At 55.2% G+C, this 14,211-nt stretch overlaps 4 protein-coding genes across 4 annotated transcripts; all 4 read left to right on the forward strand.

The window, feature by feature from the left end:
- Positions 1-278: 278 nt before the first annotated feature.
- Positions 279-2,484, forward strand: CLUP02_08238 (uncharacterized protein; the record flags this gene model as incomplete). The annotated part of the gene is made up of 11 exons (XM_049287228.1): positions 279-503; positions 661-680; positions 750-923; positions 984-1,054; positions 1,116-1,204; positions 1,320-1,455; positions 1,557-1,626; positions 1,692-1,828; positions 1,907-2,066; positions 2,122-2,254; positions 2,308-2,484. 11 exons carry the CDS (start codon positions 279-281, stop codon positions 2,482-2,484), a joined length of 1,392 nt encoding a protein of 463 aa, XP_049144371.1.
- Positions 2,485-4,680: 2,196 nt separating this feature from the next.
- CLUP02_08239 (uncharacterized protein) lies at positions 4,681-7,430 on the forward strand (the record flags this gene model as incomplete). The annotated part of the gene is made up of 8 exons (XM_049287229.1): positions 4,681-4,712; positions 4,778-4,989; positions 5,058-5,253; positions 5,299-5,317; positions 5,385-5,560; positions 5,624-5,673; positions 5,705-5,973; positions 6,375-7,430. 8 exons carry the CDS (start codon positions 4,681-4,683, stop codon positions 7,428-7,430), a joined length of 2,010 nt encoding a protein of 669 aa, XP_049144372.1.
- A 1,271-nt stretch (positions 7,431-8,701) lies between these two features.
- CLUP02_08240 (saccharopine dehydrogenase) lies at positions 8,702-10,259 on the forward strand (the record flags this gene model as incomplete). The annotated part of the gene is made up of 3 exons (XM_049287230.1): positions 8,702-8,712; positions 8,785-8,867; positions 9,010-10,259. 3 exons carry the CDS (start codon positions 8,702-8,704, stop codon positions 10,257-10,259), a joined length of 1,344 nt encoding a protein of 447 aa, XP_049144373.1.
- Positions 10,260-11,853: 1,594 nt separating this feature from the next.
- CLUP02_08241 (uncharacterized protein) lies at positions 11,854-13,957 on the forward strand (the record flags this gene model as incomplete). The annotated part of the gene is made up of 2 exons (XM_049287231.1): positions 11,854-12,344; positions 13,375-13,957. The coding sequence occupies 2 exons, from the start codon at positions 11,854-11,856 to the stop codon at positions 13,955-13,957; spliced, it is 1,074 nt and encodes a 357-aa protein (XP_049144374.1).
- Positions 13,958-14,211: the final 254 nt, after the last annotated feature.

Here is a 14,211-nt window from a genome sequence, read left to right on the forward strand (position 1 = left end):
CAAGTCTTGCGGGATGCATAAGTCCACCTCGCACCACATCAGGCTGGCCGACCTTATGCCTGAGGCCACATAATTCCTGTGTGTCTTTCCCTCTTTAGCCTTGAGTCAACAGCAAAGCAAGTGCCCCCCCACTCGTTGTGTTCATGTTCTTGGGCACTATCTTTGCCTGAGGTTGCAATGCCTTGCCTTCTCCTTTTGGGCGCCATCCTCCTGCACTACCTAAGGCCCCTTCCTGCAATCTTTGTAAAGTATACATTCCAAGACATTAGGATGTGACTATGAAGCCAGGTACGGATACCTACCTAGGCAACAGAGTGAATTTGGCTCAGGTTCATCATCCATGGGCGGCTGTTCGAAATTTGACAGTACGTGCCGCTTGCTTACGGATACTTTCCCCAGCCATGGAAGTTCCGTCTTCGCTGTCCGGGAACTACCTTATGTGCCTGCTGCGGTGCATCTTGGTCATTTTTGCCCGCAAACCTTCCTCCATAATTTGTGCCTGGGTATGGGGTGGGGGCCGTCAATAACTGCAGCCGCCTTTTGACTTCTGCTCGAGAGGAGAGGGGCGATTCCGTATCTATCTTTTTTTTCTATTTGCTTTTTTTTTTCTTCCTCCTTCCCTCTCTCCGCTCCGTATGCTAGTCACACAGTCTGCCGCAGCCCACTTTGACTTCACGGAAGTGACAAGCAATTACTCCGTAGACGCTAGACAATTAAGGCAAGTCAGGTCGCAGCACAAAACTTGCAAGTTACGGTCTCCAATTTGACTCCAACTATCCGTACGGAGTATGGAGACAGAGTGACAAAGATGCGTGCCTACCTTACTGCCTCGCCCTGGCCTGTGCCCCTGGATCCTTCTCTGGGTCCCTTCTTTCCGTCCTTGAGCCTCGTGTCTGGCCGCATGCCATGCCGGTTCTCGCCCTGTCTGTCTCTACTCTCCACGGAGTACGAAGTATGTACCTTACTGCGCATTGCGCTGTCAGGGCTCGAGAGCAGGCGCTGCCCTTGATTGATCCCGTCGTTGTGGTCCTGATCCTCTCAAACTCCCGTCCCTGTTGACGTTCGCTACTGTATCGCCCTAATACTGCGTATAGTGTCCCTACCGAATCCACAAGCGGCAGCAGCGATGCTATATCTGTTGCGGAGCGGATGGGATAGGATTGAACTCCTTCTCATATTCCCGGGGGTTGGGGCTCCCTCCTTGGTAAAGGGGGGTGGTGTGGAAGGTTTCCACTACCTGAGTTTCCATTGATGTCTCACTATGTCCCAAGTATTGACTACCTTGTCGCGCATTCTTCCCGTCTCTCTTTCCTGACGAGTTACCGCACCTTCGTAACCTTCCTTCTTCTTCTTTCATCTTTTCTGAGGTACCTAACTTTGCTACGGAGGAAGGTACGCAGTACTGCCACTACTGCCATGAACCGCTCCTCGCCGGCTTGGCGTTTCTTACCTCAAGTGTCAAACCCCCCCCCCCCATCTTCCTTGTACCCTCTTCGCCTTTCCTCCTTTTGCTCTTTTCCAATCTATGGACATTGACTGTGCTCTGTCCACACAAGACACCATGCCCATGCCTGTGGAATTGGACCTTCGGCATCCTACAGCTCCCGCAACGCATACCACGCCCAGGTGGGACAGCTGACTCTTGTTTGAGGACTGGGCATGAAGGAGGGGCCAAGCTCGGAAAGAAAAAGCGGATGGCTGCGTACCGGTATACTTTGGTCCACAACGCAGTTGCCAGCTAAACAACCGGTACACAGTACTCTTCCGCCAAGCAGGCTGAGTGATGCCGCCCAACCATCTTCCATTCATCGACCAACTAACTGCCTTTGTTAGTTATTCCTCGGCCGCTGGCTGTGTGAGCGTCTTTAACATCCTCTTGTGTCGACATCCATGATTCATATCGGAGGTTTCGCAATCCCACGTTCCAATCTGCCGCCAATTTGCCCGGTCGAGAGTCGGACTATCTTGCCAACACACTTTTTGCCCGCACCCGCTTGCCGAAACCAAGAAACAGTCCATGCTCGCCTCCCTCATCTAGATAGACACGATCATGGATGGAACCTGCTGTGGAGGAACCATGATGGCTTGTCACCTCGACATCTCACTGGCTGAAGCCTGAAGCCTGAAGCCCCCGCGATGTCCGCGATGGGGATCTATCGACAGACCCGTCTACGGATACGCAACTTTTTTTTCTTCCTCTCTCATGACCGATGACACCCACGTTTACGACTCAAGCCTATGCTTGCATGACCTGGTCATCAAGACAATCTCGGCCGGACCACTTGGGGCTGATGAGCGTGATCAAAGCACGCCGCCTGCGTCTCCGGAAAGCATCAAAAAAACCATCAACTAATACCCACTCGCCATTCACTGCAACAACACGGCCCATGGCTTTCGGGCTGCCACCACTCTATTCCTGTCCAGGACATGCGCATCCACCGCCTCCGGTTAATTCATAGTCCTCGTCACGCTCAGCTTGCATAACACAAGACTCAAGCGGATGCATCCCAAAGCTCCATTCAGCGTACTCCGTACGGATTCCTCACCAAGAAAGTCTGAGCGAAACAATGAGACTAGCCCATAGGCTGTCCTGCCCGGCGGACGGAGTGTTGCCAATTAAGCTGTCACCTTGGAATGAGATAACCTGCGGCAACTCTTTCAAATCGGCTGACTAGCTTTTGGCTTGTTTCCTCGCAGTTGTTTTGACACCTACCTAGGTGTCCGTACGTGTACAAACCGTGTTCTCCATTCCGTCTGTTGACGCTTGGAAAAAGAGCCAAGAAGGCGACACGTTACTCACGACATCCACACCTAAATACCAAAGCCGCAACTCTCACATACATGCTGCGCTCGATTAGGTACCTAACAAAACCCGTACCGCCTCTCGCCGCTGTCTCCGCAAACCATCTTCCAGAGTCCAGGGCCAAGGGGTGTATGGATAGAACTGCAAACCAACACTGTCGGTTGAGCGAGATCTGTGATCCGCTCCCATCCGTCCCACCTACCATCCTTTTGGAAAGCGGCTTGTCAGTCGACGCTCACACACCCTCTTGGCAAACGCCCCATTTTGACCGCAAGGATGGCTGCAAACAATCAACGTTCCGTTTCGTACCTTGAGCTGTCGCTCAACAGGGCTTGAAATCGTCCCTGTATGGACTCCGCATGCACGTCCCCCTACCGGTAGACTATTGCACGCGCATCCGTACGATCTCTCACGGCCAATGCCGATGCCCAGCAAGGAACTACAGTCCTTCTCTTACGAATACATGGTAGTCTTGTCTGGTAGACGCCAAAAGCATGGTCTGGTCGGCAGGCGTGAGTCAAACAAATACCACAAATTCGATTTGGAACCCGTCTACTCGTATACTGCGTACGGCATTGAGGAAGTGATCGAAGCATACATCGCATCATAGTCTGCAAAGTTTCTGCCGACAACCTACCTGGCAGCCGGCTTGCTTTCTCGAACAAGTACGTACTGCCCGACCAGGGGTTCCCTTATGCGGAGCCATCTCCGTGCTTCTCTCAAAGTTCTTCTGCGCCCTGAGACCAAGACCCCGATGGAGATCGTGGATTTTCAGAAGTCTGTGCTTTCCGCATGTTATTTTTTTCTTTCTCCTTTTGCCTTGGATTTTCTAAACGGAGTATTGACCGTACGATGGTTAGAAAGTTTTCCGCTCCGTTTTAAAGACAACGACTCAACGATGCTTCCTAGGGCAGCAAGGACCAGATGAATCTTTGTCTCATTTCCACGATGTTGCCAGTCATCAGTCGGCTCGATACCAGAAGCGCATGCCGTGGTCGCACTGCAAGTTCCTCCTTTCCAAGTTAGCAGACAGGAGGGTCTATTGATCACACACACACACACACCACTGTAGGTATGCGTTCGGACATTGTGTCTTCAGTTATCAATGGTAGGCAGCTAGGTAATTGGCACTTTCCCGGAAACCACCAAAACATGTAAAGGCAAGCCGCAAGATGCACATCCCCATCTTCACATAGCAGCGTCCCCGTGCTAGGGGCCTAAGTGGGAGGGAAGGCTTGAGGCTTGGAGCCTTAGAGGGATGACGGTCATGGATTTATGGTCCCAGGAGCGGGTGTCTCTCCCCTTGGGTTCCATACCTAGATCCCGGAAGGGCTAGCACTGCAACGCCCCTTCTCATCCGACCCGTCAGTTCGAACTACCTAGGCGTACCGGGGTGTTTTCATCCTCGATGGCGGCTTGTGACTGGTCAGACGGTGACGGGACTTGAACGACTCAATGCAATAAGTCCACCCCCAGGGTCAAGGGGATAAGACCTGCCGCGACGCCGCGTGTGGTTTCCCTTGGACCCCTTCTCAACTTTTGGGTCCCTGGAAGGGAGGCGGCACACTCTTCTCTGGTGGCACTACTTCGTCGTGTACGAATACCCAGCGCTGTGTGGTCCGTAGGTGGTGCCGGTGGTATCCGTACTTTGTATCCCTGCCCCAGAGCAGCAACCTGGAAGGTATCCGTACCGCAGTCCAGTCGTGTTGCACGAGACGCAAGCAGGGATAGCATCTCTCACAGAGTCCCAGACTCCGACCTGGCGGCGTGAGCGCCTGGGCCGAGCGGTTCTTTCTGGGGCCAAGGACATTCCATCCATCTTCTCTTTGGTTTCCTTGCGTCCTTGACCGCCCGCCGCTCGTGAAGCCCCCCCTCTAATGGACCATGATCCATCTCTGGGGCTGCTGCAGTAAGTACTTGGGTACCGGGAAGTGCTAGACTCTCTCCTCTCAGTCTTGAGTCTTCCCTCCCAAGACCTAACTTCCCAAGACCCAGCCATTTGCCCAGAATCAGAATCAGATGCCCTGTCCTGACCCCCCTTGGCCCCCTGGCCTGTGCCTGCTCACCCGTTGACCAGGACGATACCTTGCGTGCCGTTGTCCCTCAGGCACTTTGTCTTGGTCGTACATTTTCGAACCTTGCATCCCGCCATGGCACTGCAGTCACAGTCGGTTTGGCATGGCGCGGTGCGAGGTGGAGGGAACGTAGGCAGTACGTACTCTGTCGCCAGGGGCTGTCCAATGTCCCATCTCAGGTGCCTTCTGTTACCCAAACAATGAAGACGCGACGCTCACTCAGTCAGTCAGTCACTCCTTCACTCCTCACTCAGACGGCACCCACCGAGTCCTCAGTCCTGGCCAGCACACAGCGTCCTGTGGCATTGGTACCGCAACCTGGTTTGCTCCACACTCCATTCATCCACCCACCGCCGACGCTCCCTCCCTAGCACAGTAATCCCATCCGTCCATCCATTCAACCATCCATCCCTCCTCCAGAAAGTCCAGAGTCTGGTGGGTGAGTGTCCACTCGTGCCCATTCACACGCTACGGTGTGCCAGAGAGGCCAGGGCCACACATTCTAGGCTAGAGTACCAGCGAGGCGAGGCAATCAACCACTTATCCACTTCCGCATCCACATCCACACCCACCGCTGCTTTGCCCACACGCACACCAGCGCTATCGACAAGTCTGTCCCATGCTTCACTCCTCCCAGACTCCCAGTGCCTCCCTCCTCTTCCTCTCCTCCCCCCATATGGACGTGCCCCCCCCCCCCCGGGCGGTCGTGGAGTACCTACTCTAAGAGGTACCTCAAGCCCCAAAGGGAATCAGCCGCCTCGTCTGCTTCGACTCTGAAATGCACGACGCTCCGAGGTGAGATCCATGCTCAACCAATATGACGCAGCCCGCTGGCCGCCCCCCTTACCATCTAGTGTACCTAGAATCCCAGACACCTTCTTCGTTCCCATACTATGCAGTCCGCACTCACCTCAGTTACGGAGCACACACCCATACCGGTACCCCATGCGCTCACACGAAGAAAGACGGAAACAGTACGTACCACCCCTGGCCAGCCACGCCTGGGACGCCTGCCGCCTGCGCTGGCTGCGCGGATACCTCCCATCAACATCCCATCCTCCACCCATGCAAGCAACCCGCGCTCGCAGCCTTTTGGTACGAAGTACACACACACACACATGCCAAACCGTTCATGGTCTGAATTACTTGTTGGCCCACTTCGCACCCTTGGGCGACTTGCTCCTCTATGTACGGATACTGGAGCTAAGGTTTGATTTTATCCTTCAAGACCGATCTAGTATCACCCATGTCTTTTCTCGCTACTGTAATCCCTTGGGCCTTTTGGGACCATGACCTCTTGTCCATACATAGCCTGGGCTGAGTCCGTCCTTTCCATATCACGTATATCATCATCATCCACCGCATGTCCTACGACTGGGAACTCTTAGTTAAGAAACAAACAACCCGCAACCTCTCCCATCTTCATTCACCATCTCTATTTACCACAACACAACACTTGTCTGGCACCTACTACACACACACATACATCAAACAAGATGATGCCCACACTTATGGGAGGCGTTCTTCCTGGGCCCGTTCCCACACCCTATCACACCGACACCTTTCTGGACGACTTGTCGAGACAAATGGCCATCTCCCAGGCTTCACGGAGACTATCTCGAGGCTCCAACGGACAACGCAACGCAGGAGCTATGCGTGTAGCCAAGCCCACCAGCGCCAGCAACAGCCCGAGATCAGCAGCAGCCATGCAGGCAAGGAGGAGGACTGTGGTGAACGATGGAAACCTGGCGAGGCGGAGGCAGCAGCCCATGGACCAAGTCCCGATGCCCGACTATGGATCTCAGTCACGACCGAGTCGTCCCCTCAGCTGGCACCCTTCGACCTTTCAACAACAGAAGATGGCCGTCCCTCAAAGCATGGCACAATACCCATTCCCTCCTGTCACGTCGGCATATGACACGGACAGCTACCACGTATACCAGCAATTCCCACCAACACCGGCAGCCTACTCGTGCAACACCTCACCTGTTGCCTCATTCTCCCCTTTGTCACTCCCTTTTGGAGGATATGATGGGTCCAACTACCTGCCTGTCGAGGGCTGGAACGTGCCTCCTCAAGCACCACCGGCCTACGTCTCTTCAGACAACACTGGCTACGCTGAGCCTTTCCCATCTCTACCAACTACGCTCCCGGATCTTACGCCGTCTTCCACCTCGACACAATGGAATTCGCACCATGTGCACGGCTTCACTAGCACTTCTCCGCCCACCCCCGAAACGCTGCCGCAGGCCCAGCAGCCCCAACCTATCGTCCCGAATGAGGACACTATCCCTTATCAACCCCTCGACGAGCCTGAGGAGGAGGGAGAGATCCTTGTGGGCATGGGACTCTATGACGCTCCCGACAAGTATGATCAGGACCCGCAACTCGACACGTCTCGCTCTGCCATGTCCTCGCTGCTGGGCGTTTCTTTCCGCCCTCTGGAGGGTACGGGTAAGGGCCTGAAGCTTGAGGAGTCGTGGCAGCCTCCTGAGAGCGATGACGAGGATGAGGATGAGCAGGACGATGCTGATGGCGAAGACTCGGATTAATGACACGACCAAAAGGAAAAGGACAACTCTCACACATTACAACACCAGCGCAAGCGTTTGATGATTTTACGACGAAACCCTGTAGACTTTGTATGATATCAAGAAGATGTACCATCAAGAATCGGGCTTGGGGGATCTTTGGGGACTGCAAAGACGGAGCATCACTATGCATGCTCCTCATGTCAAAGAAGCGAGGAAGATGAATGGAAAGGCAAAATACCCAAAGATAGAAGCATGGGCCAAATTTGTGGCCCTGGCGTCACAAAAGGCAAAGGCCCATGAAAAGCGCCTAGATAGAAACTATCAAAACGCGTAAAGCGAAAAAACGGAACATATACCTGCACTCTGGATAGTCCCTTCGCCCTTCAATGTGATTTCTAGAATCACAGTAATAGCTGCCGCTTAGTTGATAATCACAAACTTGCAACAGCTGCACCAACACGGCCAACACGACCACGAGGATTACATGGTGACAGAGGCGCCGGATGGAATGGAATTTGGAAGTGCAATCGTCAACGCGGACACTAAAAATAAGCGAAAAAGAGGCTCCCGAATGGCACCCCTGTCGAGGCATGGCATGAGCTGCATGTGGGTCCAAGTCTCCCCTGTCACATTTTGTCAGTTGTCCAATCAGTCGAGAGAAATAGCTCCCCACCCCCGCCGTTCTGGCCAGCCCTGCCGGGTCAAAACACCCCGCCCGTGGCCCCTAGAAATTTTCTTTGGTGACCTCACCGTAGCCCAGTTGCACACCCAGCCACCTCCCTCCCTCTCCCCTCCCGTCCTCTCCTTTCCCACCGTACTGTGCGAGCTTATCCGTACGAATACCGAGCGTGCACCTCCATCTCTTTGCTGCCCGTCTCTGACTACGCAGTATGTGTGGCGAGTGAACCTTCCATCAGAGAGTTTTAGACTCCAATGATGAGGGGTCGAGGGGGAACAGCCGCCGTTATCGGATCGAACTTGGCACCTTCAGTTCTTTACCCCACCATGGATGCTTTGGAAATTTTCCTCGCTCGTCGAGTCACGAATCGCGAATTACGACATTGAGAGAAAATAATTGGGCTCCAGTTCGGCTTCTCTCCCGTCAATCTCGAGTCCAAGTTCGGGTGGGTTCCCATTCTGGCTTACCCCTCTTCTTCCGTTCGCTGCTGCTGCTGCTGCTGCTACTGCTTGTCGGAACCTGGATTGACTCACACAGAACAACCAAAAAAGTTGCATCAAGTTCAACCACGATACCATCATCATCCGGAAGAAACTAGTTGAATTTCAAGATGGCATCCCAGTAAGCCTGATACTCCCGTCGAATGCTTAACTCCCAAACAACTTCCAGTCGCTAATGGATTGATGGCAATAGGAGCGTTTTGATGCTCGGCGCGGGCTTCGTGACCCGGCCGACGCTTGACATCCTCAGCGATGCCGGAATCCCCGTTACCGTTGGTACGAAGCTCCCCATCCTACCACCACTACCGCCACTGTCTCCTCCTCTTCCTCCCTATCCGCCCGAACCAGATATGAAGGCACCCGATATCAACCGCCAGACTTAGAATAACTGGAAACTAATCAATTCCTCAACACGCAGCCTGCAGAACCCTCGAGTCCGCCAAGAAGCTGTCCGAGGGCGTCAAGCACGCCACCCCCATCTCTCTCGATGTCAACGACGACAAGGCCCTCGACGCCGAGGTGGCCAAGCATGACCTCGTCATCAGCTTGATCCCCTACACCTTCCACGCGACCGTCATCAAGTCGGCCATCCGCCAGAAGAAGCACGTCGTCACCACCAGCTATGTCTCGCCCGCCATGATGGAGCTGGACCAGGCCGCCAAGGATGCCGGCATCACCGTCATGAACGAGATCGGACTGGACCCCGGTATCGACCACCTGTACGCCGTCAAGACCATTGAGGAGGTCCACCGTGAGGGCGGCAAGATCCTCTCCTTCCTCTCCTACTGCGGCGGTCTCCCCGCCCCCGAGGCCTCAGACAACCCGCTCGGCTACAAGTTCTCGTGGTCCTCCCGCGGTGTGCTGCTCGCCCTCCGCAACGCGGCCAAGTACTACAAGGACGGCCAGGTCGTCGACGTCTCCTCCAAGGACCTCATGGCCACCGCCAAGCCCTACTTCATCTACCCGGGCTACGCCTTCGTCGCCTACCCCAACCGCGACTCTACCCCCTACAAGGAGCGCTACAACATCCCCGAGGCCCAGACCATTGTCCGCGGTACCCTCCGCTACCAGGGCTTCCCCCAGTTTATCAAGGTCCTCGTCGACATTGGCTTCCTCGAGGACGCCGCCCAGGAGACGCTCGCCAGCCCCATTGCGTGGAAGGACGCCACCAAGGCCGTCGTCGGCGCCGCCTCGAGCAGCGAGAGCGACCTCGAGGCCGCCATCGTCGCAAAGGCCCACTTTGAGTCCCCCGAGGACAAGCAGCGCATCCTCAGCGGCCTGCGGTGGATCGGCGTCTTCTCGGACGAGAAGATTACGCCCCGCGGCAACCCGCTCGACACGCTCTGCGCGACGCTGGAGAAGAAGATGCAGTTCGAGGAGGGCGAGCGCGACATGGTGATGCTGCAGCACAAGTTTGAGATTGAGCACAAGGACGGCTCGCGCGAGACGCGGACGTCGACGCTCGCCGAGTACGGCGAGCCCAAGGGCTACTCGGCCATGGCCAAGCTCGTCGGCGTGCCCTGCGGTGTCGCCGTCCAGCAGGTGCTCAACGGCACCATTGCCGAGCGCGGCGTCCTAGCACCCATGAACTCCAAGATCAACGACCCCATCATGAAGGAGCTCAAGGACAAGTACGGCATCTACCTCATTGAGAAGACCTTGTCTTAGAGAGGTCTTGTTGGTCGAGATAGTGTTTGTATGTCTACCTACCGGGTTCAGCTGTCATGCGTGGGAATGGGCAAAAAAAAAAGCATGCGCAGTTGGACTTTGATGAGAACAGAGTAAAAAGTTTAGACATTGTTCATCGGGAAGAATAGAAAACGCTTTGACGTGTCCATGAGGTTTTCCTACATTGTTGCCTAGTCATGTCTGGAGTGAAGCTTGAAGGGAGTAATCGCGTGTATCGGACCATGCATCATTCGGTGGACCGACTGAGTCCGCAGGAATGCTCAGATTGATCAGTTCGCCTTGTGATGATGGGCCAAAGAACGGGACGTGGCGGCTACTCATCTCAACTTTTCAGTATGAGAAGAAAGCGGATCTCCACACGAAACGCCATGGCCAGACAACATAGGAGAGTGACATATCGAGATTGGAGGGTTCACTTCGTCTGATGATCAATAACAAGGACAACGATAAGTCCGAATAACCGCGTGGAATGGAGTGATGCTTTTTTGCACTTGATTTGCGTTTCTGACTGGTGTGAGTGAAGTGAGGTGGGAGGAGTGTATCAACGTGTCGCATGTGGTGGCGTTGCGTGTCCCAGAGAGATGGATTATTCTACACAGGTGAGTAAGTAGCTTGGGGCGTGTGAGTATAAGCAAATGTGAGTGCCGTGAGAGTTGTGAGGGACAGTGGATGAGTGTGTGAAATGTGGTTGGCGGTGAGGTGTAATGTGCAATCTGAAGATCGGGCGGCCGCTATTCGATACTAATCGGGGAATTTTAACACATTTCGCAGTTCCCCCCGTTCCCAAAACTGAACTTTTTTCAACCTCATGTCTTTTTCCCCCCTCCCATCCTATCCTCTTCCCCATTTTCCTCAACAGAGCCTTTGAAACCCAAATCCGCCATCAGACTGGACCCGGCCAGAACGCCATTCGAACAAGGGACGAAATCAGACGGTGCTCATTCGGCTCTCCCGGGTTATCCGTCTGGGGAAAACGAGCGAGTCCAGTCGTTCTGAGCCGCAAACCCGTAAGAAAGCTTCCAGCGTAACGCCAAAAGCCGCGAGCGCTCCCCTCGCGACACACTAGGAAACGAAACCAAAGCGAACGACATTCTTTCTCAAGGGGGACACACACGCATAGGGGCCTGAAACACTGCAAGTCGTCAGCTTTTCTGAGGACCACTAGAGTTCTAGACAGTCGGGGGTCGGGAGCAAAGGCTGCAGACAGCGAAACCGGGGGGGGGGAAAAGACAAACGGAACGGAACACGCGAGTCGAATTTGGCTTTGGGCTCTTTGGAAAAGACAGACTGGCAAGCATAGCACGTCTGTACAGCAGCAGCAGCAGCAGCAGCAGCAGCCCGGTCAAGGAAAGCTAGACGAGGGCGGATCTGAGCACACCGTCAGTAATCGTACGTTCGATCACACACCAGCAGGCCAGGACACATTGGGTACAGCAAGTCTCTCCCCGCGGCCAACCGTCCAGACTCTCACACATACAACCAGACACAAGCGCAGAGAGACGCACGCCCACTCACACTCACACACTCTCGCAGTTGAACACCACACACCCGGCACATTACACACACCCAGCAAATGGTGCAGTACATCCTGACGCCGTGGCGCGATCGCCGCGAGCTGCTCAAGGTTCGCCAGCAGTTCTATCCCGCTGCCCCAGCGTCTGCATCAGCGGCACCAACAACATCCACATCCGCCGCCCGAGCTAGCGGTACGGCAGCAACAGCAGCGTCCGCGGCCGCCGCACCCCAGGCCCTGACAAGGTCTTGGATACGAGGAACAGCTGCACAAGCACAAGCACAAGCACACGCGCCAGCGCCAGCACCAGCGCCGACGCCATCGTCAAGTTCATCAGCACCAGCAACAAGCACCAGCACCAACAAGACGACCCCAAGCAGCGACAAGCACCATGCCGTCGCGAGGGTGTCCATGTGGATGCAGCGCGGCAACTGCCCGCACATGGTCGAGTCCACGGCCCTGCTGACGGCCGCCATCCTCAGCGACGCCGAGAGCAAGGGCGGCGCCGGCACCTATGCTGTTCGCGCTGCCTACGCTGCTGCCTTCAGCCGGTACGTTTTACATCTTTCTCCAGAGTTCCCTCTCTTCTCCCTCTCCTCTGTCTCTGATATTATCACTTGTCTCTTTTCTGTTGTCCTCCATCATCTCAAGGGCCAAGAAAGGCTGTTTGTTAGTTCCAAGTTCAAGGTGCGGCGTGCCAGTGAGAGAAAGGAAAGTCTAGTAGGGGTGTTTTACGTTCCGTCCTACGCCCGCCTCCTCCTCTTCCTCCTTCTTTCTGCCCTTGGAGTCTTGTCTCTAGAGAGTGGCTTGAAACAATCTCAATCCTCCAGGGATCTGGGCCGCCTCTTCTCTTTTGTCACCTCTACATTTGGATTTCGGCGCATTTCACATCTCACATCTTTATTTGACTTTTCTGTCATTTTCACCCATCCTTCGACACAAACATACCCACGCCCCCCCTCTCACCACCGAAGCACCCTATGTACCGTAGCCCACTCACTCTCATTCCCCCCTACCCGAGTCGGGTCCCGTCTGAAGGGCCATCAACAATCGCCTGATCTGCGCGACTGCTGGAAGCCACATACACCAAGACAGGCTTTCACTTACACGCACACCGCGCCGACCAGCACACCCACACCCCCTCTCTTCCCCCCTTCAAGATTCCCAGCAAGCCGGCGTGGTTTTGCAATTGGGCGTCTCACCTTGTTCGGGAAGCGTCAGCGGTACAGTACACTTGGGAGCTATGGTCTGAGGGACGTTTTTGGCATCGGGGGAAGCTTGGCCTGATTTGCTTGAGGCATGCTAAACTTCCTATGGCCTCTTTGAGGCCCGTCGCTGCAAATCCGGGATGCCAGAGCTCGTTTCTCACCCTGTAGTCAATGGGCGGTGGTTCAAGAACCCGGTATGGGTGTGAGGGCTTGCAAGTGTCTTGCCCAGATCATTCATTGCTTGAGCCTCCGGGCTTCGGGAGCCCTGCCTTTTCCGCCTCGGGTACACGGTGCACCCCTTGATTGCTCAATCTGCCACTGTCACCGCCTGCCGATCGTTCGGTGTTGCTTACACTTCTCTTTTTTCGTCTAGGTTCGTGACCGGGCTCTTGGACGGCCATCAGGATAAGCAACGCAAGCTGAGCATGTACTCGGTGGCAAAGACCATTGGCTTGCCGGCGACCTTTGTCGAGCTGCGGCACCAGGCGACGCACGAGACGCTGCCGTCTCTCGCGAAGCTGCGGTCCGCCGCGCGCAAAGCGCTGGTTTGGATCTGGGAGTATTACTGGCAGCACCTGGGGCCCAATGAGGTCGTGAGCCAGGCCCCCGAAAGGACGGGTCCCGTGGCCGTCGCCGCCGTCTCTGCCGCCCCTGTGCGCCGCGAAGTCGTGGTCGCGTTTCTGGAGGAGCAGGACGCTGGGAGGAGGGCTGAGATGAGGAAATGGATTGACGGGCTGGACGAGAGTCGGTTGCTGGCGACACTGGAGAAGATTATTGAGGCGCCGCCGAGCGACGCCGTCATGCTTGCGGCTCAGCGGTTATCAGAGGACATTGCGCGCAAGGGACAAGCAGATGGGCAGGGCGAGATGGAGGAGGACGAGGCTTCCGAGAGCGCTGGCACCGGATGGGCCAAGTTTGAGGGGACTTGGAAGCCACGACCTATTGGCGTCGCGTAAATCGTCGACCCCAGCCGCAGGTGTCATATGTGAATATTCAAACGTTATACCATCATCACTACATATCATCTATGAAAGAAAATGCTCTTGCCTGTGAGGTATTCAGCACAGAGATATCACTGATGGAGTTGTTGTTGCAGTGCACATGCGACATCACGTGGGGTATGACGATGCCAATTGGATGCGGGTCGTCTGTCGTTGCCCCCTCGCGGATTTGTAATAACGTCACCGTGACTTGCCGAGGAGCTCCCGAA

The sequence above is a fragment of the Colletotrichum lupini genome, chromosome 4 (genome assembly GCF_023278565.1).
Source record: "Colletotrichum lupini chromosome 4, complete sequence".
Taxonomy (NCBI): Eukaryota; Fungi; Ascomycota; class Sordariomycetes; order Glomerellales; family Glomerellaceae; genus Colletotrichum; species Colletotrichum lupini.